The sequence below is a fragment of the Anomaloglossus baeobatrachus genome, chromosome 1, assembly GCF_048569485.1.
Source record: "Anomaloglossus baeobatrachus isolate aAnoBae1 chromosome 1, aAnoBae1.hap1, whole genome shotgun sequence".
Lineage (NCBI taxonomy): Eukaryota > Metazoa > Chordata > Amphibia > Anura > Aromobatidae > Anomaloglossus > Anomaloglossus baeobatrachus.
Window position 1 is genome coordinate 694,688,187 of NC_134353.1, and position 27,581 is coordinate 694,715,767.

At 41.3% G+C, this 27,581-nt stretch overlaps 1 protein-coding gene across 6 annotated transcripts in view; it reads right to left on the minus strand.

The window, feature by feature from the left end:
* Positions 1-236: 236 nt before the first annotated feature.
* Positions 237-27,581, minus strand: part of MSI1 (musashi RNA binding protein 1) — a 33,117-nt gene continuing 5,772 nt past the window's right edge. Inside the window, exons 5-16 of one of the 6 annotated variants that reach the window (XM_075320421.1) lie at positions 24,362-24,403; positions 23,665-23,757; positions 22,312-22,360; positions 13,197-13,279; positions 12,394-12,511; positions 10,682-10,762; positions 10,361-10,417; positions 8,920-8,976; positions 8,744-8,811; positions 8,500-8,654; positions 7,101-7,162; positions 237-1,451 (exon numbers count right to left, since the gene is read on the minus strand). In XM_075320421.1, the coding sequence (XP_075176536.1) occupies positions 7,153-7,162; positions 8,500-8,654; positions 8,744-8,811; positions 8,920-8,976; positions 10,361-10,417; positions 10,682-10,762; positions 12,394-12,511; positions 13,197-13,279; positions 22,312-22,360; positions 23,665-23,757; positions 24,362-24,403 (813 nt within the window). In that variant the 3' untranslated portion in view covers positions 237-1,451; positions 7,101-7,152. The remainder of the gene's footprint in view (positions 1,452-7,100; positions 7,163-8,499; positions 8,655-8,743; positions 8,812-8,919; positions 8,977-10,360; positions 10,418-10,681; positions 10,763-12,393; positions 12,512-13,196; positions 13,280-22,311; positions 22,361-23,664; positions 23,758-24,361; positions 24,404-27,581) is intronic. The other 5 variants (XM_075320459.1, XM_075320439.1, XM_075320430.1 and 2 more) reach the window with 5 other exon arrangements.

Consider the following 27,581-nt stretch of genomic DNA (forward strand, 5'->3'; position numbering starts at 1 on the left):
ATCCGTGAAAAAAAAAATCGGACTGTGTTTTGCGGACAGCAAAAACGGAACGGTCATGTGAATGTAGCCTAAAGTAGAAGGCTAGCGTTCTTTTCAGGGAACTTAATTTAACATCTATATTTCATAACTTTGTTCTTTTAAATTCTTTGTTTATTAGATTATTTTTTTAACCTTTATTTGTTAGACCTTAGGTCTAAAATTTTAGAAACATTTAATATTGAAAAACAACACAACACTGACAGTAAAATTCATCATTTATTTTTGTAACTATCTTAAAAAAAATTCCAGTTGCAGTAACAAACATTATTGCTTTGAACTTGCAATACAGCATTGTACTTTTCCCCTGTCCAGAATTAACTCTTTATGCACAATCACACAATCTTTGCAGGAGGAGACCACCGACAATTTGGAATGCAATGTTTTTTATTTCCTGCTTTTAGGAATGTACCAACATTTTAAGTGTTTGGAGACACCTGAAGTCGATTTTAAACGCTCCTGCGAATATGGCCAGGATGGATAAATATTCGACCTAAATGATGTGGCTCAATCAACATACAGTAGATCAGCAGCACAATCATTTCTGTGTTTTGTTATCCTGCTACCGTGCTAGGTCATAGTAATAGGCAATGATAAGATGTGTGGCACGGAAAGAGTTAATTTGTACGGAGGACAATGCTGGGGCTCAGCGTTCTCCTGCACTGAAAACACCCCAGCTTTTCCAGTGGACAGAACTCAGTTGTAGTAAAAATTTTATAAAAAAAAACCAAAAAAAAAACCAAAACAAGCAAAAACCTGTCAATCCTTCCAGGCTTTGGGAAAATATTGCTAAGTACGGCCCCAAACTGGCAAAGGAGAAGCCTGGACCAGAGAAGACCTGGAGGTGGCAGAACCATCAGTCTGCAATATTTACATATTTTACAGAGAAAAAAAAAAATTCAACCCAGTTTTGAGAAAATTAAAATAATTTCTGTTCTACAAATAGTTTCTCATTTAGCAAAATATACATTATTTCTTGTTCTTGTGCATTGTCCACTCCATGTCATAAAAGCCGAAATTTACATAAAAAATATTTTTTTTAGTTAAAAATAAACAAAAAACACATTCCCAGACAGCCGGACTTAAAATACCTTTCCCTCCCTTCAGCATATGGTACCAGAATTTCCCTGCATCCCACCAGAACAAAGCTATCTAAAGTCATGAGAAATGTTTTCCTGACATCTATCATGAAAAACACAAAACTAACAAAAAGAAGAGAAAAAACAAGACAGACATGAAATAAGAGAAAGATAAAAAAAAAATAAAAAAAAAATAAATAAAACGTCCTGGGGAAAAGGGAAAATTAGGCAGGAGGCACCAGTTACTCTGCTTGAACACAAGGTGGCTTGTGGCCGTCTGACAATCTCAGAAGAGAGGGACAGAGTCACGGACATGAACAGCTTCCAGACTGGAACCTACAAACACAAAAGCACAAAGACAATCCATTAGTTATTTGCAGAATTATTTTTGACTGTCTATATTGTCATTACATTGGCTTTATGATGACAGATTAGCCAGACGGTAAAATCCTCGGAGAACCAGCACGGTGGAAAATGGGACTATATTTATAAATGTCAAGTTACAAACACAAAGACAATGAAAGGCCACTTTCACATGTCCGTGAAAAACCACGCACGTTTTTTACGGACGTGTCAGAGGTGCGTTTTGCCCTCCGTGACCCGTGTTTATGGGCTCCGTGTGTTCTCCGTGATAACACACGGAGAACGGGAACTTTCTGCTCACCTGTCCCTGGCGTCGCTGTCCGTGATGCTGATCTTCGGTCTCCGGTCATGCCGACTCCCCGCTGCTGCTGCTTCCAGCCGCAGTGAAGTGAATATTCAATGAGCATAATGAGCGGCGGTCGGCAGCAAGTGACAGCAGCGGCAGAGACAGGAGGACAGGAGAAGGTGAGTAAAGTTTTGTTTTTTTTTCTCACAGACACATGTCTTCTCTCCAGTGCATGTCACACGGAACACATCCGTGTGGTCCGTGTGTGTTACGTGTGACACGTTTGCGTTCATGTGACACCCGTAATGCCGGAGAGAAAACGGACATGTCGGCGTGAAAACCACACGGACACACGTTCCGTGCGCAAATACTTACGTGTGTCCAAAACCATAAGAATACCTAGGTTTACGTGTGTACGTGTCTCCGGTACGTGAGAAAACTGCCAAACACGTACCGGAGGCACGTACGTGTGAAGGGGGCCTAAAGCTGCAATTGGGAAAACCTGCCGTTTTCTTAAATACTCTTTATTTCGCCTCCGCACACAGATCCAGGGTTTGTTAAAGGACAACATGCTGGATCCTGGGAACAATTACAGGAGTTTTGACTTTTTGGGATCTTATTGCACTTCCGTATGTCTCTGACTTTATACGCTTTTTTTTATATAATTAAAAAACAAAGAAACCCAAAAACTTCTAATGTGTTTCAACCGATGGTGCATTATCTGGAATTGACTTTAGATCACAATTTAAAACTTCTGGTTGCGTAGCGCTGTACAGAGATGCACAATCATTCATCTTTTCTCTCATCTCTGTCAACCAGTCTTTCCGTGCTATTATGTTCTGCCGAAGATCTTATATTAAAGGTAACCTGTCAGGCAATTCAAGCTGCCTAAACCACATGCAGCATGAATCAGAGCATGGCCGCACAATTACAACTATGTATGTTTTCCTCCGAATTCTCTCCGGCATTTTAGAGAAAATATAGTTTAATGATCGGGGACAATAGACAGAGATGAAACTAGTCCAGCGCCACCCCAGGACAGCTCCTCCTTACAACACTCTATTTGATTGATAGGTCAATCCCTATGTACACGCACGTCAATTACACCAGAATGTTTCAGAGGAAAACATACTTGTCTGCAGTCAGGCTTTAATTTATGCTTTCCAATGTTTTGGACAGCATGAAACGACTGACAGGTTTTATCAACCTCCATAATTCAAATCTTCCACTTTCATCTCCACAGCTCATGTGCTGCACCAGTTTTCTAGAATGCACTTCCCCAGACAATCAGTTTATTTACTCAACATCCACACATGCTCTAAAAAAAAGACCTGTCACATTTTATAAATTAGCTTCTGTCGTATTGCCATTAATTCTGAGAACATTATCCTTCATTCAACAGGTTCCCTCGCTGCTAATGGCTGGCTCATGCTATTTTAGGCCTCCTTCACATGCTACCGTTTTAGAAAATTACAATAGCATTAAATTCATGCAAAGTGAGAATTCTTTATTGGTGCAGCGGCAAAATACTGTACAAGAAAATGGCCTTTGTTTCAGTCATCTGACCTTGTTCATGGCCACAGCAGAGAGCGAGACACATGAGAGCCACTGAAGAATGCATGTATGCAATACCGGTACATGTGGCATCCGTATTTTTTCTCGGATATCACATGTACCTACTATAACCTATGGTGATTTTCACACATCCATGTTTTCACAAGAACAGTGGCCTTGTGAACCACGCACAGAAATGTCTAGTTTTTGCCGGCAGCCTGGACAACAAGGACCAATACAAGTCTATGGGTCCATGAAAAACACGTATGGCACATGGATGACATCTGTGTGCCGTAAATATTTAACATTTAACTATGCAAGATTCTTTTTTATTCATACCAGAAAATCATAGATGACACACTGATGGAAAACACTGATGGCATTGGTACAGGTTTTTCCTATATGTGTTTTATATGCATGTGTCAAGGGGGCCTTGTGTGTAGCAACATCATTTGCATAAAATGGATTGATTCATGGATAAATGTAACACTTTTATTTTTGAGCCCCCCATTTCCTTATCGATTACTAACAATTGTGGATCGGGCCTCCATTAAGTAGTGTCTATTATTATTATGCAGTGAAACGCAGTGAGCCTACAGAACTCAGTGTCCTGTTAAAGGGAACCAGTCACCAGGATTTTCGTATATAAGGTAAATCCAGTGCTATACTGGCACTATCAGGCTGAGTCTATACATACCATTAGTGGTCAGCTCGGATGTTTAGGTTTTGAAATCCAAAAAAGTAAAGTTTATAAAATTAGCTGCTTGTTGAGTGACAGTTGCAAAAAAGCAGATAACATATTCATAGTTATCCCCGTTAGAATTAGCATAAGTATTATACAAACGATTCACTTTGTCTGTTGCAGGACCTGTGTGAGGTCATACCCATGTGACCAGAAGGGGCGGGGCCTCAGCCAACAAAGCTGGATACCACGTCACATGGGTATGACCTCACACAGGTCCTGCAACAAAGTGAATCGTTTGTATAATATTTATGCTAATTCTACCAGAGGGAGGGGATAACTATGAATATATTATCTGCAATTGCAATTGCAGCTAATTTTATAAACTTTACTTTTTTGGTTTTCTAAACCTAAACATCGGAGCTGACTACTACAGGTATGTATAGCCTCAGCCTGATAGTGCCAGTATAGCACTGGCTGTAGGTTATATACGAAAATCCTGGTGAGGGAACCAAACAGTAAAGTGCGACAGGTTTTATATACTGCTCATAGGCTTTGTCCAGATATTGTTTATGCTTCTACTTGAGAGTACGCATTAGGAGTATTTCCTAATGTATACCTTCAGCGCAAATAGCAAGATACCGACGCATGTCATCCAGATAAATTCTTACTTTCTATCTCAGTATAGAAAACTGCAGAAGATTATGCTTTTCTATACCATAAGGCCATGTGCGCACTTTGCGTTGAGGTAGTTGCAGTTCTAAACGCATCCTCTGGCAGAAATTGTCTTTGTCAAATTTGGTTTTGACCACAAAAACGCTATAAATATGCTTGCGTTTTTTCCGCGATTTACATGCTTTTTCATTGTTTAAAGTCAGATGCGTTTTGAAGACAAATACACTGCTAAATAAAGTTTAAACATTCAAACACTATGAAAAAAGGTAAAAAAAGATAACAAATATCATAATTAAAATCGTACAAAAAATAGCTTATTTTAGTAAAATGATAACTGTGTGCAAATATTTATGCATAAAATAACGTTATTTTATTGATTTTCAGAAATTTAATTGTCAGACTATGTGTGTGTGTGTAAAGGGACATATCATGCGCTTAATATAATGTCAAAAACGCATGCATTTAATTTGTCAAAAAAGCATGCATGCTGCATCAAAAAAGCATGTTAAACGCTAGAATTTTGATTAGGATGCGTTTAGAAACTTCTCATTGACTCTAATGTTAGCAAAACGCTGCCAAAATGGCAAAAACAATTGATATGTTGCTTCTTTGAACACTGAGTTTTTGCCAAATTTTCTGCAACTGAAACGCAGTGTTTTTAACAGCATTGTGCACACAATAAATCTCTATTTCCCATAGACTTTGCTTGAAAATCAAAACGCATGCATTTTTGCATTAAAACACTGGAGTTCAAAACGCTGCGGAAACGCAGGAAAAAACGCAAAGTGCACACATGGCCTAAAAAAGGTTATGCCAACATATAGCTGCCCAGTAGATGCCAGTAGGACGCATCTGGCAGCCATCGAGTAAACAGAGCCCTAGGGATACATTCGGTGTACGCACCAAGAGCTTTTTTGGCAAATTCTGTGCTATGTTTGATTTAAAAACTGCATGTAGTGAATAAAGAAGCTAAGGTGACACCTTTTTGTTTCTTTCTGTGTAAGAAACTAAATTGTTACAGCTGCCTTCATTGACTATGTGATCTACTAATATTCTACAGCAGTTACTGAAGTCTGAAATTAAAATGGCAAACTTTTGACTGACATGTCAGTCATAGGTGCACGTGAATTTCATACAGGGTGTTTGAGACAAGTATATTAGTTAAAGGGAGTATCCAGTGAATACAAGGTAGAGGTGATAATTCGCCAATCAGTGGGTGTCCCGTCATGAGGCTATGCACTGATTGGCAGATCGGGGAATTTATTTCTGATGAAGAACTTTTGTTCCTAATACAAAATGGTTAGCTCCCCGAAAAAGCCCAAGCAAAACGTGCGTCGGGGCTGGAGGTTGTCAGGTGTAACAGCTAATGAATAGTGGGTACGTGCTGTGGATTATTTGCACTTATGCTTCATTTTGCCTGGGAGTATGTCAGCATATACTTGAACCATGGAAAAAGAACCATGCTGCTGTAGACAAAATGTAAATCAAATACACTAGATGGTGTGAGAAAGGTGATTTATTTCTACGCATTTCAATGTGAAACCCCACTTCTTTAGGAAATCCACTGATTAAACATACACTTTTAATACTACTAGTTTAGATAGAGTTATCCTTACCCCTAGAGCATTGAAACACAATGGGACGGTGCAATACCTTTCTCTACAATACTGCCCCTATGTATTCATATTGTGGCCAGTTTACCTAATCTTATTTTCTTTCTACCTCAGTCTCCTTCTTGTGTTTAATTTACTTTTATACCTTGTCGCTATTAACGAACATTGAATAAAATGTGAACCTTTTAGCTGGATCTCCATTGTTTTCCTGTAGGGTTATATCTATTTTCGGAGTGATCCATCCTATATATTACAGGCCATGGTGCAGCTCATGATCTCTAAATTTACACTTATGGTATTTATACTGGGATTGGTTTATACTCATTTCATGATGGTTCAGCAGGTTGGGTGCCCAACTAGACCTGCATTTATTTTCTATGGGGCTGCTGGAAAATGCAAAGCGCAGCACTAAGAAGTTCCCTAGGGAATACATTTTGTTGAGGCTGAGCATTGCGCACTGCCATTCCATAGTAATGGGGATAAAAGTTACCGATTCTGTCAATAAGTGCAGGTCTTAGCGTTAGACTTCCATGAATCAATAGGTTATCACCTATCCTATGGATAGTTCACTGGAAAATCCTTTTATGCATTAGCAGAAATAGGAATAGTCTGATTTACATGTGTAAAGTGGGAAAGGAATTTTTCTCTACTATGGGACAATAAGCAGCTGTTTTGAGGGGTTCTTGCTTCCCTCTGGATGAACACATGAGGTTAAAGATTGAACATGAAGTGTCTTCTTTCAACCGTAAAGTTCTGTAACTATCAAACTATAAGAGCCTGCCTTTATATTAGAATGAAGTTCCTCTACTGACCTCCACTGTGACCTGTGAATTCAGTGGTATCCATTAGTGAAAGCCGTGGCAATCAGAGGACCCTGAGGAAAATGAAAAAAGAAACATTACTAAAAAGCAATACAGCCATAGACTTGTACAGACTAGGCCAATAATAATCCTAGAACTCTATGTAACAATACTATTTGCTTCCATTTTTAATTTAAGGAAGCAACTGATGAGCTCCACCACATTAACATACAAATGCAACTGTGCCTAGTAGGAGGTTGTCAGAGCCTCATCAGAAAATAGTGATAATATAGCCTTGGATAGATAATAAAAAAGAACACATTAGGTCTCAGTCAGACGTACATTTTTCTCATACATATTTTACCTGCGTTTTTTATGGGGATTTTTATGAGAAGTTTTTTTAAATTATTTATTTCTCGATACATGAAAATCACTGATGAAATGCTGATGGTTAAAACTGACACATTGGTGAGAGTTTGGTGAAGAATACTGATGATAATCGGACTATGTTTTCACGTATGTGAAAAATCACCTATGACAGAATGAGATGTTAGCTCACATATGTCAAACTCTGGCCCGTGTGCCAAACTTGGCTCACAGGCTGATTTTATTTGGCCCACGATCCTAGGCACCCATTATTCTGTATAGAGGGCTCAGTGGGGCCCATTATTCTGTATGCATGACTATGTGGGTCCATTATTCTGTATGGAGGGCTATGTTGGGCCCATTATTCTGTATGGAGGACTATGTGGGGCCCATTATTCTGTATGGAGGACTATGTGGGGCCTATATTCTTTGTGGAGGAGAACGTGGGCCCATTATTCTGTATGGAGAGCTATATAGAGCCCATTATTCTTTATGAAGGACTATGTGGGGCCCATTATTCTGTATGGAGGACTATGTGGGGCCCATTATTCTGTGTGGAGGATTATGTGGGGCCCATTATTCTGTATGGAGGACTATGTGGGGCCCATTTTTCTGTATGGAGGACTATGTGGGGCCCATTATTCTGTGTGGAGGATTATGTGGGGCCCATTATTCTGTATGGAGGACAAAGTGGGGCCCATTATTCTGTATGGAGAACGATGTGGGGCCCATTATTCTGTATGGAGGACGATGTGGGGCCCATTTTTCTGTATGGAGGATGATGTGGGACCCATTATTCTGTATGGAGAACGATGTGGGGCCCATTACTCTGTATGGAGGATGATGTGGGGCCGATTATTCTGTATGGGGGCTATGTGGGGCCAATTAATCTGTATGGAGGACTATGTGGGGCTTATGACTAGGTTGGCCCACAACTTTGTCTCTGCCTTAGATCAACATTTTCACAATATTTCAGTTTCATCATAAACATTCTATACCTTTAAAAATATTTTAATTTTACTAATTCTGTCATAGACTCACTTACCCCAAGGCTGTGTCCAAAGCCAGTGCTTGGTGCTGGACTTGCTGCACTGATGTAACTGCTGACTGCAGATTCTTGATTGGCGGCTCCATATAGTTCTGCCATTGGTCCTGGGCTACTGGTTCCCAGAAAACCCCCTGTGCGGGTTGGAGTGGAGCCTTGTTTACAGAGTAAAAAAGTAGATCTTACAGGCAGCCCCCTACACTGTCCCCTGCTCCGTCCCCACCAACTGGAAATCTATACACACCCCAAACAAGCTAGACATGTTCTGTGTCCCTCCACATTCTTCACCCCATTTATAAAGGCACTTCTTCTCTACCGGAGACAGTATTTCAGACTATATTATTAATAGCACTTTATATGACTGACCTGGCATTTTCTATAACATAACTGTTCTAAATATGAGGACAATAATATGGTTACCTCTCACGACTGCTGCAGCCGCTGCCGCTACTGGTCCGTACGCAGTCAATGGAATTGCTGAAAAACACAAGACAGCTACACTTAGAGTATGAACGTGGTGCGTAATAGAAGATCCGGAACGCTCGAACCGACATCATACGATATAGATTTCTTCTTAAGAGCATGCATGAAAGTATGATTACCACCAAACTAATGAACACAGTACATAGTCATGGAACATGCAGCACAATGCACAACACACACCTACACTACACAGATTTCAGCTCTGAAAGCTGACGCGCTGGCCCTGGAGTTATGTAATCTAAAGTGCAATAGGAGCAAATATATGGTAACACACGTCAATTAATATACAATTAAGGATTATACTAGCCAAAATAAAAGAAATCAGTTTTGTATATAGTTCTTGCAGCCTCACAGCTCCTACATAGGAGGGGGTCACCATTGGGTTGTTCTGGGGACCTGATTTGTTGTACCATTGGCTTACCCTCTGTACTTGAAGAAATGAGAGTCAAAGGAGCTGGTGCAAACATTGAGACCGAGTTGAGAAAGTTAGATTCAAAAGTGCCAACGAAGCAGAATTTCAGCATATTTTTTATACTATCAGCAATATATAATTATTTAAGGAGTTTTCCCACTAAATACATTTAATACCCATCCACAGGAAGGTATGATTCCTAGTGTGCAAGAACTGGAATCCCATCTGATCCCATGAATTAGAGTCTAAAAGTCTCCCTGTGAATGGAGCAGTAGTGCGCATGTGTGGCCACCACTCTGTTAACTGTTATCTTTGTTATCGGACAACCGTAACAATAATTTTCTGGGTCAGTCCCATAGACGTGAATAGGGTGATGGTAACGCACATACATTACTGCTTCACAGGTCAAATCCCCAGCAGTCATATACATTTACTTAGAGGGAAAGCCACTTTATCTGTGACCTTATATGTTAACCCCAAAACAATAATGTATACACAGTATTATGTAGAAATGGTAGAATTCCCATGAGATTGTACTCTACATATCAAGCACAAGAAATGTTTTGCTATATTGTAGCAGGCGACACCTACAAATATGTGCACAAGCCATCTCCCGCCAGAGAATCTGTGACCACTGGCTGATACAAGGTCACAATGAGAACGTCTCCTTGTTCAGAATGAATATAAGAGGAAAAATCTGCTCGGAATTTCTCCCCACACCTGTAAATGGGATGTCATGCAGTATGTCAACGGTAATGAACCACAACACTAATTCACCCAACAACGAGAATACCTATATGTTACATGGAACATCTAATATGAAATGTCCTGGACAAGATGACACCTCTTCCTGCCAAAATGCCATCAGTGAAGTGCCAGATGCAGTCCACATTACCCTCAAAGCAGGGCCACTCTGATTACGCTGTTCTCCTCATTTGTGAGGTTTAGGAAGTTAATGGGACTGACCTGTTAGTTCTGGGAGGACGGGGGTGCCCGGGAGAGGGGTTCTCTCTACACGAAATTCTAAAACGAAACGTGAAACAGCTTAGGAATGGCTAGAAGCCCAGCCCACAGAGGTGACTGGCATTGAGTATGGAATAGTTCACCAAAACCACCCAGTGCCAATGAAAAACCAGTAAATGTAAATTATTGTTGACATTCGCAATCCTTGAATGGACACATGAACTAGTGAACATCATTCCGCCACCATTAGTCTACATAGTCCTTAGCAAGCAGGGAAACACATTAATGACAAATTATCTCTATATAATGATGTATTTGACTTACCTGGAAACTGGTAAGTATACCCTGGTGCAATGCCCGTGTAGCTGCGACTGGCATAAGTAGCTGCTTGAAAACCAGGATAACCTAAATAACAAGCAAAATAGAAAAATAGAAGAGTTCTCTAAAAGGCATTATGGTGTCATCAGCATGAGTGCAGTTTTACATTTAGGGTATGCTCACATAAGCGTATGACTTGGAGCAGTGTAATGCGAGAAAATCTCACATTGCATTCGGACCAATGTTATTCAATGAGGGAAAGCAAATGGTTAGCTTTTTTCTCATCCAGATTCTAGATGAGAGAAAAGTCGCAACATATTGTGATTGTCAGCGAGGGCCGTGTCACTTGCACCCATACAAGTCTATGGGTGTGAGTGAAACATCGGACTGCACTTGGATGACATCCGATCGCAGTGCGATAATCGCATCAGCTGATAATGGAGGAGATGGGGGGAGTAATCCCTCCCTCTCCTCCACAGCTGTGATCTGATCGCAGGATCGGATCACAGTTGCATGACACTAGGCTCACACTCGCAGCACAGTGGGAGGGTGATTAGCATATCACATCAGATGCCATACTATTGTGTGAATCCAGCCTTATAGTCACACTACTTGGACAACAACTTCTTCAATGCCCGATTCCCTCAAATAAATAAGAAAAGCTTACACTCACCACCTTCATCAGCGCTGTACCATATCGGTTCCAGGTATACTGGCGCTTAAGTGGCATTGTTATGTCTTGTGAGGGCACCAATAAACTTTGGCTGGCTGTAGCCTTTACTACTTTGTCATAATGTATGTCCATTCTGACAGAACACCGATGACAGCAGCCAATCAGCAGTTAAAGATTGTCTGCAGTGGTAACGTGACATACCATGCGAGCACCAGGAGTCCTGATGTAAATATCCAGAGCTGGCGCAGAGGCAAGTATAAAATTCTCTTATTTCCTCAGGCGGCTTGGGAATTTAAGAAGGGGTTGTACAAATAGTTGACAACTCATTTGTACATTGAGGGCATATTGCTGGCGGATGCCCTCTTAATAGTAGAATGTTATTTGTGCAGTCAGAAGTCTGTCGACAGACAACACTTGCACTGCCGCGTGGCTCTAAAGTTGGAGCTTCACATTTTTTATGTTTTGAGGACAGTTTTTCCTGTTTTTAAATGAGTTGTTAAAGATTTTTTTAAAACTTGCCAGAACACAAGAAATGCATTAAAGAAACAAAATAACCTGGATTTTCCTGGTAAATCCTCTGCCACCCAAGTGCCACCGCTGTTGTTTTCCTGCCCAACTTTGTGTACTACAGTGATGATGTGCCAACTACGGTAACTACCCTCATATGACTGATGCAGCCAAGTACTAGCCTCGGTAGTGATGGCAGCACAATTAGCATATGACCTGTGAGGCCAGTGATTGGCTGCAGTGGTCTTGTGTGGGTACATCATCACCAAATAACAGTAAGCTACAATTGGCGGGACCATCGGACGGCATTGCTGGAGTGGTAGGGAATATCAATGAGTTATTTTGTTATTTCAATGACCTAACCAGATTCTTAGAAGCCTATTATAAACTGTTTCTATACACAAGATACATAGGAAAACCTTACAGAACAAGCAGCAAAACGGTCTACTTCTTGAGGTGCAGTAATCATTTGTGGCCAGTAGAGGGAAAATTTGATCATCAGCTACACAGTTGTATCTGCTGCAATCTCTACAATTACCTAGCATGCCGATTCCCAGCATGAAGGCGTCCATTCCATATGGCATCACTCGAGATCGTCCCCGTACAGAGCCTGTTGGTGACATCACCTCCTTCGGCTGTGCCTTCTTACATTCAACCTTAAAATTAATTTGGTAATATGGCATAACAAATTATATAAATCAGATACATATGACAACAAGAGATATTTTATGTATATATATATATATATATATATATATATATATATATATATATATATAAAAATAAACCAGCCATTTTTCATTTAAAGTGGTGTCTGTGCAAGCTGAGTGACAATCATAACGATCATCATTATAGCTAACACAAGAGTTGCCCCCCAGCTTTTCCAGAATCCTGAATGAAGAATCTGCCTATTTACTTGCATGTGCATATAACATCTTTTTTCGCCTTAAAAATCAGTAAAAAAAGGCTAAAATGAATGAACATGCATTTATCTGTAAGAAGAATTTGAGTCTTTTGAGCTTGTAAACGGTTCTGGGTTCCTAAGACGCGAGGGGGTTAATAGAAGTGGACCTGATCATTCTTCAGGCGGCTTCTGCTTGGAAGCTGCTCAATAGTTTACACAATAGACAAGCAAGAAAAAAATACGTCAGTGGCCAAAGATGTCTCAAAAAGCGCTAGAGAAAAGATGCAAAAAAGTACACTTAAGACGTTAGCATGTTCTAACAAAAAACTAGAAGACGTCATGAACATATTAAATGATCAATCCTAATTTCTGCATATCAATAAGTCAATAATAGGCCAACCCGAGCGACTATAATACTATAAGGGATCCCCGCTTACCATTTTATTGTTAATCTCATGGAAGTGAATCTCACAGACTTTCTCAACAATATCTTCCCCTTCAAAGGTCACAAACCCAAAACCTGCAGACAAAATCAAACAGACTATTACCTTCATTGAAAGAAACTAGAAGGCAAAAACAAGGTTGATCGTAAAATACAAAGGCAAAACAAGCACAATAAATTAGAAATCAATTACAATAGGTAGTGGACCCGTGCGTCACCGATTCTGCCCAATGTGGAGTTTTATGTTCCTGCTTCTGTTGAACTTGGAATATTTTCACATACATAGAGGTTTTTACAGTGATTTTTGTACAATCATTGCAAAACAGCAGGGTCTTGTAAAAATGACACTGACACTAGTATAATCCATAACTCAATATTTCCAGACGTAGGCACACATTATAGATCGTCTACATCAGGATAGAAGAACAATAGAGGAATTACGGAAATCCGAGATGTGCTTCTACTACAGAGACATTAGCAAAGACCTGGAATACTGCAGGATATACAATATATATTTATATACATATTAGGTGAAAGCGTCACAATGAAAGCAGAAAATGACACTGTTAGCAACTGTTCACATGTAAATCTACAAATGCAGAAGCCTAAGTTATGAAGCGATTTTCAGAGATGGCTTTAGGGGGCGACAAACTGGGCAATTTGTCAGGGCCCCATTTCTTAACTACTTCGCTGCCTCATATGGGTAGAAATAAATTCACGGCTCCTTTCAATACGCTGCAGCATTTTTTTATTTTCACATTAATACATAACCAAAAAACGGTGAAATCCGCCATAAAGTTGTGGCCACGGCCCACTCCTGTACATATACTGTAGCCAACACAACCTGACTCCGAAGGGCTCACAATGAGCAACATATGCTGGAGAATTTGTGTTCAGATTTGACTTTTGTGGAATGGAAGGATATTTTAGGGCACATTACAGAGCCCCTTAAACTGGGCCATAGTGAGGGTACATATAGACTTTGCACCATTTAACTGACTGTGCATGCAACCGGCTGCATTAACGTTTCCCTAATCTACATCCAACCAAGGCCGCGATCTACTAAATGATTGACGAAACACTGAGCACTATATCCTCATCACACATTTTTAATGCATAACTAAAAAGGTTATATTTTATCTATTTAATTGTGGGCACCTTTATCCAGTGAGAAATATCACAGTAGGATCCATTTATGCCATTGTCTAGTGGCTGAAACACAATAATTATAATGCCATAAATAAGTGATGTTGCAGTCCTCCTGGACTTTATTCATCCAACAATACATTTTTATCTGATCAATTTGACTGATTTCTGGGACCACCACTGACCAGAAGGCCCCACCATGGGACTGCTGGAGACAGGCAAAGCCCATGGCACCGGTCAGGTAGCACACTCCACAGCTTCTTTATTCATACCCTTTGTTGCAGTTTTACTAAGATATTTAGGGGGTCCTATAAGTGGGTTCCCCAGAGATCAGACACTTATCACCTGTCCTGTTCATAGGTGATAAGTTTTCTATTTGAGACTGTGTTCCCAAGTAGTGTAAATACTTTGGGGGGGGGGGGGGGGGGGCAGAGTTTCAAGCAAAGTGGATGTGATTTCATGAAAACTCTTGAGCACTGTGTGTTTTAGGCTATGTGCGCACTAGTGCGTTTTACCCGCGGATTTACCGTGGAAATTTCTTGAGAAATGTCTGCAATCTTTGTGCAGACATTTCCCAGCAAATCCCATGTGAAAAAAAATAGCTGTGCGCACACTGCGGATTTTTCTCAAGAAATTTCCTTGAGAAGAATTTCTTGAGAAAATTTCTTGAGAAAATGAGCATGTCAATTCTTTTCCGCAGGTACCTGCGGATTTCTGCAGTACAGCCTGCAAAATCCGCAGGGGACAACCTGCGGGAAAATCGCGGCAAATTCGCGGCTAATCCGCATGCGGATTTACCGCGGATTTTTTCCGGAGGTCCGGAAATATTCCACTCCCAGAAGTTTCTCAAGAAATTTTTTTTGAGAAACTTCACAGTTCTAGTGCGCACAAAGCCTAAAGGTGCTGTTTAGTGAGCCTGAAAAAATGCATGTAAAAAAAGGATGTTACAATTTTAAGAGCAAAAACGCTGCTTAAAACCAAGGAAAAAAGTAGCTAAAATGCAATAACCAGTGAAGACTGTTCTTGTGTGTTTTGGTACGGATAAAAGCAGCATTAACGCTAAATGTGAACACTGCCTTTCAACATTTGGTAGGGAACAGTATGTAATAAGGATAACAATCCACAGGGGAATTAACCCCCTCACTGCACTCAATCACCAGGGATTTACCTAGCAGTAATATATACAAACAGTTGGTGATTTAGGTAGTCACATGGGTTAATTCCGCTGTAGATCAGCGTCCTAACTTATGCTGCACTGCACTCTGCTTCCTATTGGGTGCTGTTAAAGGGTTGTCCCCATAATGAACACATATTACCTATGGATGAATATAATATTTAGACCTGGTATGGTGGTATTATTTGGGCACTGTACTATGTAAAGGTATCTTTTGGATTTTCTTGTCTAAGAGTTATAATTTACCCGATTTTCATAATCTTAATTATGATTTCAGTTATTTCCCGCTCTTTTTCTTCTATACACCTTGATTAAAGTCTGCAACATGAGCACAAGTATCATATAGATCAGTCGCCGCCATGCAGATTGGTCATTGTGACAAGCGCCCAGCATATGGGACTGTGTCAGAACCTTCTGCTGAAGCAAACAATGGCACTATTATACGCTTTGGTGGAGACAACTCTCACTGAATTCAGAGCAGTGCCCAGCGCTCAGGTCCAGTGCTGAATATTTTATCTTGGAACATTTTATACATTCCTACATCCGAAAGAGGATTTCAAACTTTTCAACTATTTGCTACCTCAACATGAGACATGGCTCACAAACACAATTCATGAATCAACTCTCAATACTGGCGAATTCTAAATCCCTAACTTTAGCAGTCCTGTTTTATAAATTCATATATCTCCGTGAATGAATGCAATCCGATCACTGATACATTAGTACACAGCAAATATGGAATGTCAGCAGAAGCCATGAATGAATGGGGGATTCATCTCATTACGCTTCTTCATCAGGTTAGGAGTGTTAAGGCCACCATACACATTAGATGGCTGGTGGCTCATCGTTTGGCTGACCACTATCTTGGCCATCACTCCCACACACAGGAGCAATTGTTTGGCTGATTGGTTCTGTGTTCTCTATGAGAAAGCCGCCGTAGAGATCTCTGCCAGCAGCTTATCTCCAGCGGAACAATACAATCGGCAGTCTGAAATCGGACATGCGTGATCAACATCTTATCCGATAGTCAGTTGGCCGGTGCCCCCATATACATTAGAGTGTCAGCCAAACTCGTGGACACCAGCAGGTGTGGCCAACACGAGTCAAATGCGTGTGGGGGGCTTTATTATGCACCGATCAGCCATAAGATTAAAACAAGTGAGGTTATTGACAGTAGTGAAAATGGATACATTAGACAGTAAAGATAGTACCTAGTTGATGTGTTGGCAGTAGTAAAAATAGGCAAACATAAGTATCTGATTGACTTTGACAAGACCAAATTGTGATGGATGGATGAACAGATCAGAAAAAGTAGCAAGCCTTGTGGGGGTCTTCACCAAACAAATATGTCTATTGGGGTCTTCTGCAGCAGCATGTAATTATTATTATTATTATTATTGTAGCGCCATTTATTCCATGGCGCTTTACAAGTGAAAGGGGGTATACGTACAACAATCATTAACAGTACAAAACAGACTGGTATAAAGGAGAGAGGACCCTGCCCGCGAGGACAAAAAGTGGTCAAAGCAAGGACAACTCTGTGAAAAGGGTCAAAGTCATCCTAGGCACATGGAAACACCAGGAAAGTGAAGGCTAACCTACCTGGCCAAATCCCATGGAAAAGCTACACTTAAAGAAATTTACAACGTGCTGGGCACCTTCAGAGGTCTTGTGAAGTCCATGCCTTGAGTGACCAAAGTTATTTTGGTGGCACAAAGTTGACCTACACAATATTGAGCAGGTAGTTTTCATGGGATGGATGATGACAATGGCAGGTATGTTTGACTCTGAAATGCTGCGGCGTTTCAGAGAAAACACACTGAAATAGCAGGCTGGGTACCGAGTCACATGGCAGACTAGTCGGACAAGCGGGTCCTCTGCCGCTTCTCTTACCAGTTGACAGTGACTGAAAAGTCTCTGTCTATGTGCATATATAGGCAGAGATCTCTCAGTCCGGGGCAGTGAACGGGAGGAAGCCGCCAAGGAGGGAATGTCCAACTAGTCATTTTTTAAAGACTCAGTGGCTCAGTGCTTAGCACTGTTTTGCAGCACTGGGGTCCTGGGTTCAAATCCCACCAAGGACAAAATTTGCAAGGAGTTTGCATGTTCTCCTGGCTTACATTGCACATAGAGTAAAAGAAAAACAAACAAACAAAACAGCACAGATAAAAACAGCCATTACCAACACAAGATCAGATTACCAATGCATTATGGGTATTTGAGTATTTTGGTTATCTCTCACACTCCAAATCATAGGGATAGGAAATTTTGACTTTGAGCCCCAATGGGGACAGTGATCATAATTAGTGATGAGTGAGCGTGCTCGCTACTACTCATTACTCGATCAAGAATCGGATTGCTCCGACGCGACTCGAGTACAGAGTATAATGGAAGTCAATTGGAAACTCAAGCATTTTGAAACTTTGAAGCTTGATCGAGTAACGAGCCTTGACGAGCACAATCGCTCATCACTAATCATAATGTGTGTCTAAAGTGCTGTGGTATATAAGAAAAATAACTCACCACCGCTGAGTCCCTGCTCTCTACTTTCTGATCTCAACTTGGCATTTCCTATCAATATAGGATCATGAAGCAGATGCCCAGTAAGCTTCAGAATGGGAATGGCTTTTATTTTTTGCCACAAGAGCCTTTTCGGAGGGCAAAAAAGAAGAACCTTTTTTTAAGCTCATGCAATTTGCCCAGTAAAAAAAAATCGCTCTTTCGGAGTCTGGCCTGATCTTTCTAGTGGTCTGAACAAAATGAATTGTGCAAAATCAACTAAAACTTGGATTAATATGGACCAACTACCCAATTATTCTAGGACGTGCTGATAAACCACTTTATAGTAAATGGATAAAGAAGGAAAGCGTAAAAGACATAGCCAACCCCTTGCAGGCTCACTTAGAAACTCTATTGACGTCAGTAAGCCGTCATAGGGCACATGCAAAGGGGCTTCTTCACAAACCCTTTAAGATCCCTCTACATGTTACTCTACTGCGATCGATTCTGGGCGAGTGTCCAATATTTTTCCACTTGTGAGCGCGGAACAACAGTGTTGCTTTCAGATGGAACTGATCATTATTAATCAGGCTTGAAAATGTACAAAACGTAGAGACACTCATCAAATAATATATATTAGTTTTCTGGTATTTGAGCAACTGGCAGTCGCTTAAAAGCTTTGCCTCTTTTTCAGCTTGTGCCGCCAATCATTCTAAAGGGAAACGATGGCAAGGCTTAGCAGGAGCGGTGGAGCCAGCTATCTGCGGACCAACAGATTAATTATCATTTCTATCAGAATTTGGCATAAATCCAAGTAAAAATCCAAAAACTACGGCGAATTTCAGTTTCTGATGCATGGCCATCCCAAAGATGCCCCAAGTTAATTAAGAGGTGTGCGCCCCTTGTTAAATTTGGCGCATCTTAGGGGAGCACTTGGTATTTTCTGTCTTAGTGCTGTCCATGGAAAAAACTAACAACAGGTGGACCAATGTAATTCATTTGGGCTGTTCAGATGACCTTCCTTTCATAGAGACCAAATGTCGGCATAAAAAAAACAAAAAAAAAACCCAGCATGCTCTAGTTTCTTCTGTATTTCAAAAATAACCCATCTATTCAAATTTATGGGTGGGAAAAAAGAAAAAAAGAAATTGGATCCCATATTGATCAACAATATAGCATCGGATTTTTTTGGATACATGACTGATTTTAGTCTTAAAAGTCAGTAAATTTTATTTACTGGTGATGTATAAAAATGAATGCCGTACACATTGCATACAGATGACGTACAGATTGCATACATATTTGGGGTGAATATTATGGTAACTATGTGAATTCACACAGATTTTTTTCTGACAGTACAACTGCCAAAGTTCCACTCTAATCATGGAGGATTTTCCGCCAGCAAATCCACTATATTGGAACGTATTATAAAGACCAGTCTTAAGCCTCATTTAGATGTCAGGGTTTTTTTCCTGCACGTGAAAAGCAATGGAACCGGTGTCATCAGTGTTTTGGATCAGTGAGTCAGTGTTTGGTCAATCAGTGTTTTTCATGTACGGATATCCATTACACCAGGTGTACGAGGATGTCATCTGTCTGCTGTACGTGTTTTTCATGGACCCATAGACATAAAAGTTGGATTTGTGTAGCTTAGAAAAAAGAGATCTCAGAGGTGATCTCATTTATATGTATAAATACACGTGTGGTCCCTATAAAGGACTGGCACATGACTTCTTCCTTCCAAAGACAATACTAAGGACCAGGGGGAACTCACTGCAAGTGGAAGACAAGCGAATCCGGCAGCTAAATAGTAAAGGGTTCTTTACAGTTAGAGCAGTCAGACTGTGGAATGCCCTACCACAAGAGGTAGTAATGGCAGATACTATAAGGCTATGTGCACACGTGTGCGTTTTTCATGCCTTTACGCTGCGTATTGCACTGCAGCGTTAACGTATGCGTCCTGCGTCCCCAGCACAATCTATGAAGATTGTGTATAATCCATCCGCACGTTGCTTTTTTGAGCGCAGCAATTTGCATGCTGAAATTTTGATCCAAATCGCTGCGCTTAAAAAAGCAACATGTCACTTCTTTTGTGCGCTTTGGATGCTGCTCCCACTCTGTCTATGGCCTGAAACACACATCCGTTAAAAACACGCACGTGCCGCGAGACACGTATTTTCCCTGCGTGTTGCGTGAGGTAAGTACGTGTCTCAGGTATGTGCGGTTCACGTGTGTTCTCCGTGTGCTATCCGCGATAGCACACGGAGAACAGGTATTTACATACACACGTGGTCCGCGCTGCTGTCCAGGGTCTTGATCTTCAGCTCCAGCCCCGCCCACTCCCCGCTGACACTGCTTCCGGCCGAGCGGAGAGGCGGAGATCAGCGCCCGGGACATCACGCCCACCTCCTTTACACACTCATAACGAGCGGCGGCCGGCAGGAACAGTTTGCAGCAGCAGAATCTGCGGGGCTGGTGGAGGTGAGTATGTGTTTTTTTTATTTTAAAATTAATGACACATGTTCTCCGGCACGTGTCACACGGGCCCGCATCTACACTACATCCATGTGGTACGTGTGCGGGACGTGTGACACCCGTGCTGCCGGAGAATACGTGGACATGTCAGAGTGCAAAAATCACGGACGCACGTAAGTACGGAACGGACACACGTTCCGTTCCAAAATACTTACGTGTGTCCATACAATAGTGAAAACATAGGTCCACGTGTCTCCGTGCCGCCGGTACGTGAAAAAACTGCCAAACACGTACCGGCGGCACGGATGTGTGTCGGAGGCCTATGGGAGAGGCAGGATCCAGAGCGCATGAAATCGGCATCTATTCTGCAGGCACACCGCATCCATTACGCAGTGTTTCTGCAGCGATTTGACGCGCACACGTACTGTCAAATCGCTGCAGATTTTTCAGCATGGACACTACACAACGTGCGCATATAGCCTAACAGCTTTTAAAAAAGGGCTGGATGATTTCCTCCATACACACTACATTGTCAGTTGTAAATGACTTAGTGATAAAATATATAATTGGTGGAGGAAGGTTGAACTAGGTGGTCTTTTTTCAACCTATGTAACTTGTAATGGTACTTTTATGGGAAAACGCATGTCCCCATGAATTTTTTACAGATATTCGGTCAAAAAAAACATGGACATGTGTACACCCCCCATAAACGATAAAGGGTACGTGTTGTATCTGTGTAAGACACGGATGGGACAGATATGTGCGACACGGATGGGACGGATATGTGCGACACGGATGGGACAGATATGTGCGACACGGATGGGACAGATATGTGCGACACGGATGGGACGGATATGTGCGACACGGATGGGACAGATATGTGCGACACGGATGGGACGGATATGTGCGACACGGATGGGACGGATATGTGCGACACGGATGGGACAGATATGTGCGACACGGATGGGACGGATATGTGCGACACGGATGGGACAGATATGTGCGACACGGATGGGACGGATATGTGCGACACGGATGGGACGGATATGTGCGACACGGATGGGACAGATATGTGCGACACGGATGGGACGGATATGTGCGACACGGATGGGACGGATATGTGCGACACGGATGGGACAGATATGTGCGACACGGATGGGACAGATATGTGCGACACGGATGGGACAGATATGTGCGACACGGATGTCTGAATGAGGCCTTGGACTGACATTGGAACTTATAAGGAGAAAAGTAAATTATAATTCTATGACTGTAGATTTTAGCCTGTAACAGTGCTTCCATCTACACTACAGTATAATTGCACTGTAGAGGAGTCACCTTCCTGTCCTATCTGCATTTTTAACTGACCTTTATGCGTTGGGGCAGACAATAGTAACATAAGTGCCCCTAATTCATGCTGTGCCCTGAGGGATCCATGTAAATGTGATGACTGCCTGATGACCTTATCAAGTGATCAGATAAAGATCTGTATAATCTGGCCACAGCAGTGGCTCTATCCAGGCTTTGTCAGCAGAACCACCAAATGGAATTGTGTCCCCAGAAAATCAGAGATCTGACCCTGTGCAGCAGAGGCTGCAGGCAGCAGAAAGAGGACGGACAGGTATTCAGAGTCAGGAAGGGGAAGAACAAAGAGGCTGTGTCCAGCTCAGCACAGACCACATGCTGAACACTCATCCCCAGGAACTTTACCATTTTTATACACAGACGCACAAGCCTCTGTAAAGAGGATTATCACATCACAAGAAGCAGATCTGGGGAGACATTTCTGTTACATGTCGAAAGCAAGGAGACTTACCTCTGTGCCTGTTGGTTGTTTTATCAAACATTAACATGGCATCATCAACCTGTACGGGAAGAGGGAGGGGGGTTAATCAGTCCCATGCAAGCACGCTACGATATGGCACATGTGGAAGAAAAGTAAGAATTACAGTTCAGAGGATTGAAAATGACACAGGTGGATCCCATAGGAAGCATGGAGGAAAAGGGGGGCATTGAAACTCTGCAATGTGAAAAGAATAGGGGGTAAAGGGGCCTACAGCGAAGGGCAGGGAGCAGCCACAAGAAAAGGAGAGGGAGGCCACACAGGGACTTCAGAATGAAGGGGGAACAGAGAGGAAAACATGCATGAGGTACGCAAGGGAGAAAATGGAAGCGAAACAGGATTCTGTGTGTCCTGCTACTTCCAACTTCTAAGGTCTATGAGATATTTATTTACTCATCAGGTCAAACAGTTTCTTGCCTTTCAAAGAAAACCGTTTGGTTCCCTGGAGAATCAGCGGCTCTGGGAGCCCTGTCCTGTTACTATGACTGCAGCTTAGTATGTCCTGAGCCGCAGGGGAGAGGGAAAGAGGCGAAAGCTTTTGTGTGCAACTGAAAAGATGGGGGGAGGGGGGAGGGCCCCACCAGATATCAGGGGGAGAGGGAGTATGAGATGCAGGGAAGGACAGAGATGTAGAAAAAGAAACAAAGACAAAAGTGGGTACATAAAAAAAAAAAGTGGAAAGAATTACAAAACAAGAGGCAAAACATGATTCCGAGGTTTCACTTTACAGCCGAAGATGCCGCGCTTCACTTTAGTTTGTGTCCGAACAGGTGAACTCCCGATTTACAGGGTGGAGGGTCTAACTGCGGCAAAGTGTGCCTGTCATATGTATGTAATGTCCATCACCACCCCCACTACACTGTGGAGATAATCTGCAGCCGATGGGAGAGAAATCCGAGTCATCCAGTGATCTCTCCAACCTCCTAATTAAATGGGGATCTAATCGCCTTATAACGAGGCTTGTTCGTCAGTGTCTGTGAGGGTTTTATAATGGGGGAGGGCCGTCCGCAGGTATCATGGACACAGAGGAGAAACCATATTCTATAAAATCTGATTATGAATGTAACTTTTAATATACTTGTTTTATCTAATGGGTATGTAATGTGTATTGCTGTATTCACTTAATCCCCAAATCTACAGGCTTCTTCTGAAATCTCCCCACGTGCTGACCAGAGACTTACTGACGAGGATGAGGATGCTTCCCCAGCTGTCATAGAGACCACAGGCCTCCATTAACATCATGCTTCATCATCACGATGGATATTCGGCTAATTAGCAGACAGCCCTGCCAATAACTTGTGACTGAAACTTACAATCCAGACTCACCTTTCCAAACTGCTCGAAATATTGTTTTACATCCTCCACAGTTGTATTCACAGACAATCCGCCCACAAAAATCTTCTTTGTCCTTGTCACCATCTGTAACAATTAAGAGTAGTTAGGTGACGTGTGCAGATAAGTGACCGACCAGGGGACGAGTGGCGGGCATGAGCACAGGTGTTGCTTCTGTACATGACGGAAGACAGATTTTTTCTTGTCGTGTGAGGGAAAGTGCTCTACTTGTTATGTAAACCTCAGTCTCCGCCATAGGGAGAGCGAAGTGAAGTGAATCGCGTAAGGCACTTGCCAGAAACTATATAAAGACATACATCACATAAAACCGTCAGACAAAAACAATCACAGCCTCTAATAAAATGAGCCTTGTTCGAGGGTCTCCCAGCTGCCCCTAATTACCCTGGCGCTAAGCTTCCTGGCTCTGACACCAAGATGCCGTCTGTCAACAAACTACTTAAGGGAATTAACCCAGTTCTGCCGGTGTTTGCAGGACCCAATTCTGATCCACCTGCTAGTTATTGGACATAAGCCGATTTCCTTCCAATAGTTACATCTCCCTCCTAGCCCTCTCCCCTGCTGCTTTAACCGATTGTCCCCAACTATCTCCACCACAGTGCTTCCAGGAATTCTGAAAGAAACTAATAATTTGTGCCTAGCGAAACGCACATAACCATGATCCTAAACCTACCTTGGGCTGAGCTCTGCGAGGAAAAGCTACTTTTGGGTCAATCTGAAAATGACAAAATGGAAATGTTATACTTTTGGACAACCACAGGACGTACGAAGAACATAAGCTACTGCAACGTAATATATAAAGGTGACTAATGTCTAAAAAACTGTAAATCAGGACGTAAAGATATTAAAACCTACTGAGTAACACATAGAAATACAAGATGGATCACCTCAGACATTAGATTGCCAGCAGATCCTCGTAAAGTTGACGGGATAATCTGAGAAGTACCTACTTATGTCCACCTTAATACAGACATCACAGAAAGTAAACCAATCACGCAGATATAGTCTGCAAGGGTACACCAAAGCAGGGGCAGACATATCATTGGTGCGGCCGCACAGGGACCCAAGGGGTTAGGTGCCCATTTTGACCACCAAAGCAGGTGGAATTGGGCATTTTGATGAACTCTTGGGCTGCAAGGGCCATTATATTGTTCAGAGGCCCTTTTCTGTCTGTGTCCGCCAATGCATCAATGAATATATAAGTAATGCTATAAAAAGTATATGTGTGTATGTCTAACTAGCAAAAAATATACCACGCAACCAGAAATACACCACCTGAGGCATAAATTCACACAACGTACCTTTAAGGCCTCAGTCACATCACCATTTTTTCCCATACATGTTCTATCAGATAGAACACGTATCATAATAAATCTATGGGGTTGTTCACATGACCATATTTTTCTGTGAACAGCGTGTCCATGGGTCAGAATTACTTATACAAGTCTATGGGTCTGTGAAAAATCACTGACAGCGCAAGTACTGTACCTGGATGGCAATGAGCGCTGTCAGGGATTTTTCACAGACTCATAAACTTGTATGGGTAATTCTCATTGTGACTCAGATAAAACACGAACATGTGAACAGCCCCACAGTTTTAATATCGTAAATGGATAGATTTTTATTTTTATATATATATATATATATATATATATATACATATATATATACACACATATATAATGTGTGTTTCTGTGAAAGTTACTGATGTCAGAAATGGACCCTGGCCAAATACTGATAAAATCTGATCCAAAATACTGATTAAAATCATTCCGTTTTTCTGTGTACAAGAGAAATCCCTTATGTCTGAATGAGGCCTAACCGGAATATTTGTAATTATTTTAGCATTTTATGTTTACAAATTTACAAAAAACCTCCCAATCCAATGAATGGGGTACTATGTGGTGTATAGCTCCATGCAGTAGACACCCTATTAGCACACTGACGTAATCTCCACTATGTAAACCGTGTTTGGGCTGGAATTGGAAATCAGCATTTCTATTTGTATGAGCTTTGTGTGCCTTCATTTAAATCAAACTGAAATCTGTGAGAAGCCACCTAATTCATTATTCAATAATGGCATTTACCAAGTACATACAAGAGAATAACGCATCACAACCACCAACCAAACCAATAGAAGATCATAGAAAAAAATCAGAACTCAAAAATCACCAACAATTTACAAAAAAAACCCCTAAAAAACCTTGTGCAAATACAGCAAGAAGACGATGTGTCGCAGAATTCTACTGAAATACATAAAAAAGTACAGAACCAAGAATTGTGGTCAGAAGCTACCGCTATTCAGAGGTATATGGCATATCCTGCACGTAGTCTATACATGTCTGACATGGATGACACTTCATATCAATATGTGATATAGCATTTATAATGAAATAATTATTATAATGTTATTTTTCGGACAATTTTTCAAGGTATTAGTATTTCTTACTACTAGTCACTACGTCTATTGCAATGATTAGGTCAGAGTCTATGATAAGGCAATAATTTAAAGCAAAAGAATCAAAATAATTGACAAACTGTTCCTCATTGATGACACGGGTTCCTGTGAAGTATATGTGCCCTGGGAAACATGCTTTGTGCGGATCCTATATCAATGTAGTGACACCCTGGTTGCCATGGTTACTGTAAACAGTCACTCCAGGAGCGCTGCTCATTGCATATTACTTTTTTCCCCAAAGAACAGAAAGCTGGTGTCATAGAGTTTTCATGTCCTGTCATTGTAATTAGTAACATATTGGTCAGTATACACACTACTACCGGAATAATGGCGAAAAACGAGGAAAGTCTTTGTAAAGTTGTGTGTGCAGCCTCTTCTTACGCTACGTTCACACCATGAGCTTTTGATGTTGCAGAATTTCTGCACCTATTATTTAAATTAGGTTTACTTACGTTTTTACATTTTTTTGTGTGTTTTTTTTTTTAACTTCAAGGCCCTGTTCACACGCTGCTGTTTTTGACGCAGTTTTTCTGAAATCTGCATCAAAATCTGCATCCCTCTCCTGAAGCCAGGAAAGGCTACGGGATTTTAGATTTGCCGTGCACACAGTCATTTTTTTGGTGCAGATTTTTATGCAGAAAAAATCTTCATGTCAGTTATTGGTCAGGTTTAGCAGCATTTTTTCACCCATTGACTTCAATTCATTGACTTTCCTGATGGCCCAAAAAAACCGCATCAAAAAACGCACCGAAACCGCATCCGTTTTTGATGTGTTTTTTTGCCACAGTGTGCAGAAAATTTCGGAATCAAATCTGCAGCGTGTACACATAGCCTAAAGAGCGGAATTTGTTGGCGCTATAGAAATAAAAATTATTATTATTATTGTGTTTTTATTGCATTTTTGTTGGTGTTTCATGTTTTAAATAAACCTGCTTTATTTCTGATTTTTGGCTTTGACGAAATGTTACTGACATACTTAGGTGCATATTACACACCAAAAAACACATATACGTTTTTTTCCTACAGATTTTCTGCATCTAATGTAAGTCTATGGGGAAAATCTGCACAGACAACTCAACGCACCCACAAAAAAACTGATGTGCTGCGGATTGGAAGAGGTAGAAATCAACCATAATGAGTATAAAATTATTAGAAATCCTACACTCACTTTGCTGGTACTATTAGGCTATGTGCCCACGCTGCGGAAAAGCCGCGGATCTCCCGAAAATCTGCAGATCAGGTACTTCCCAGCCATTTCTATGGCATTTTGGAAATGCTGTGCCCACGCTGTAGATTTTTCCGCAGCGGATTTCGTGCGGATTTTGATCCGGAAAAATCTGCAACATGTCAATTATTGTTGCGGATTTTCATCCGGATTTTTGCTTTAAAATTGGGGGAAAAAAAATCTGCACCAAAATCCGCGGCAATTCCGCAG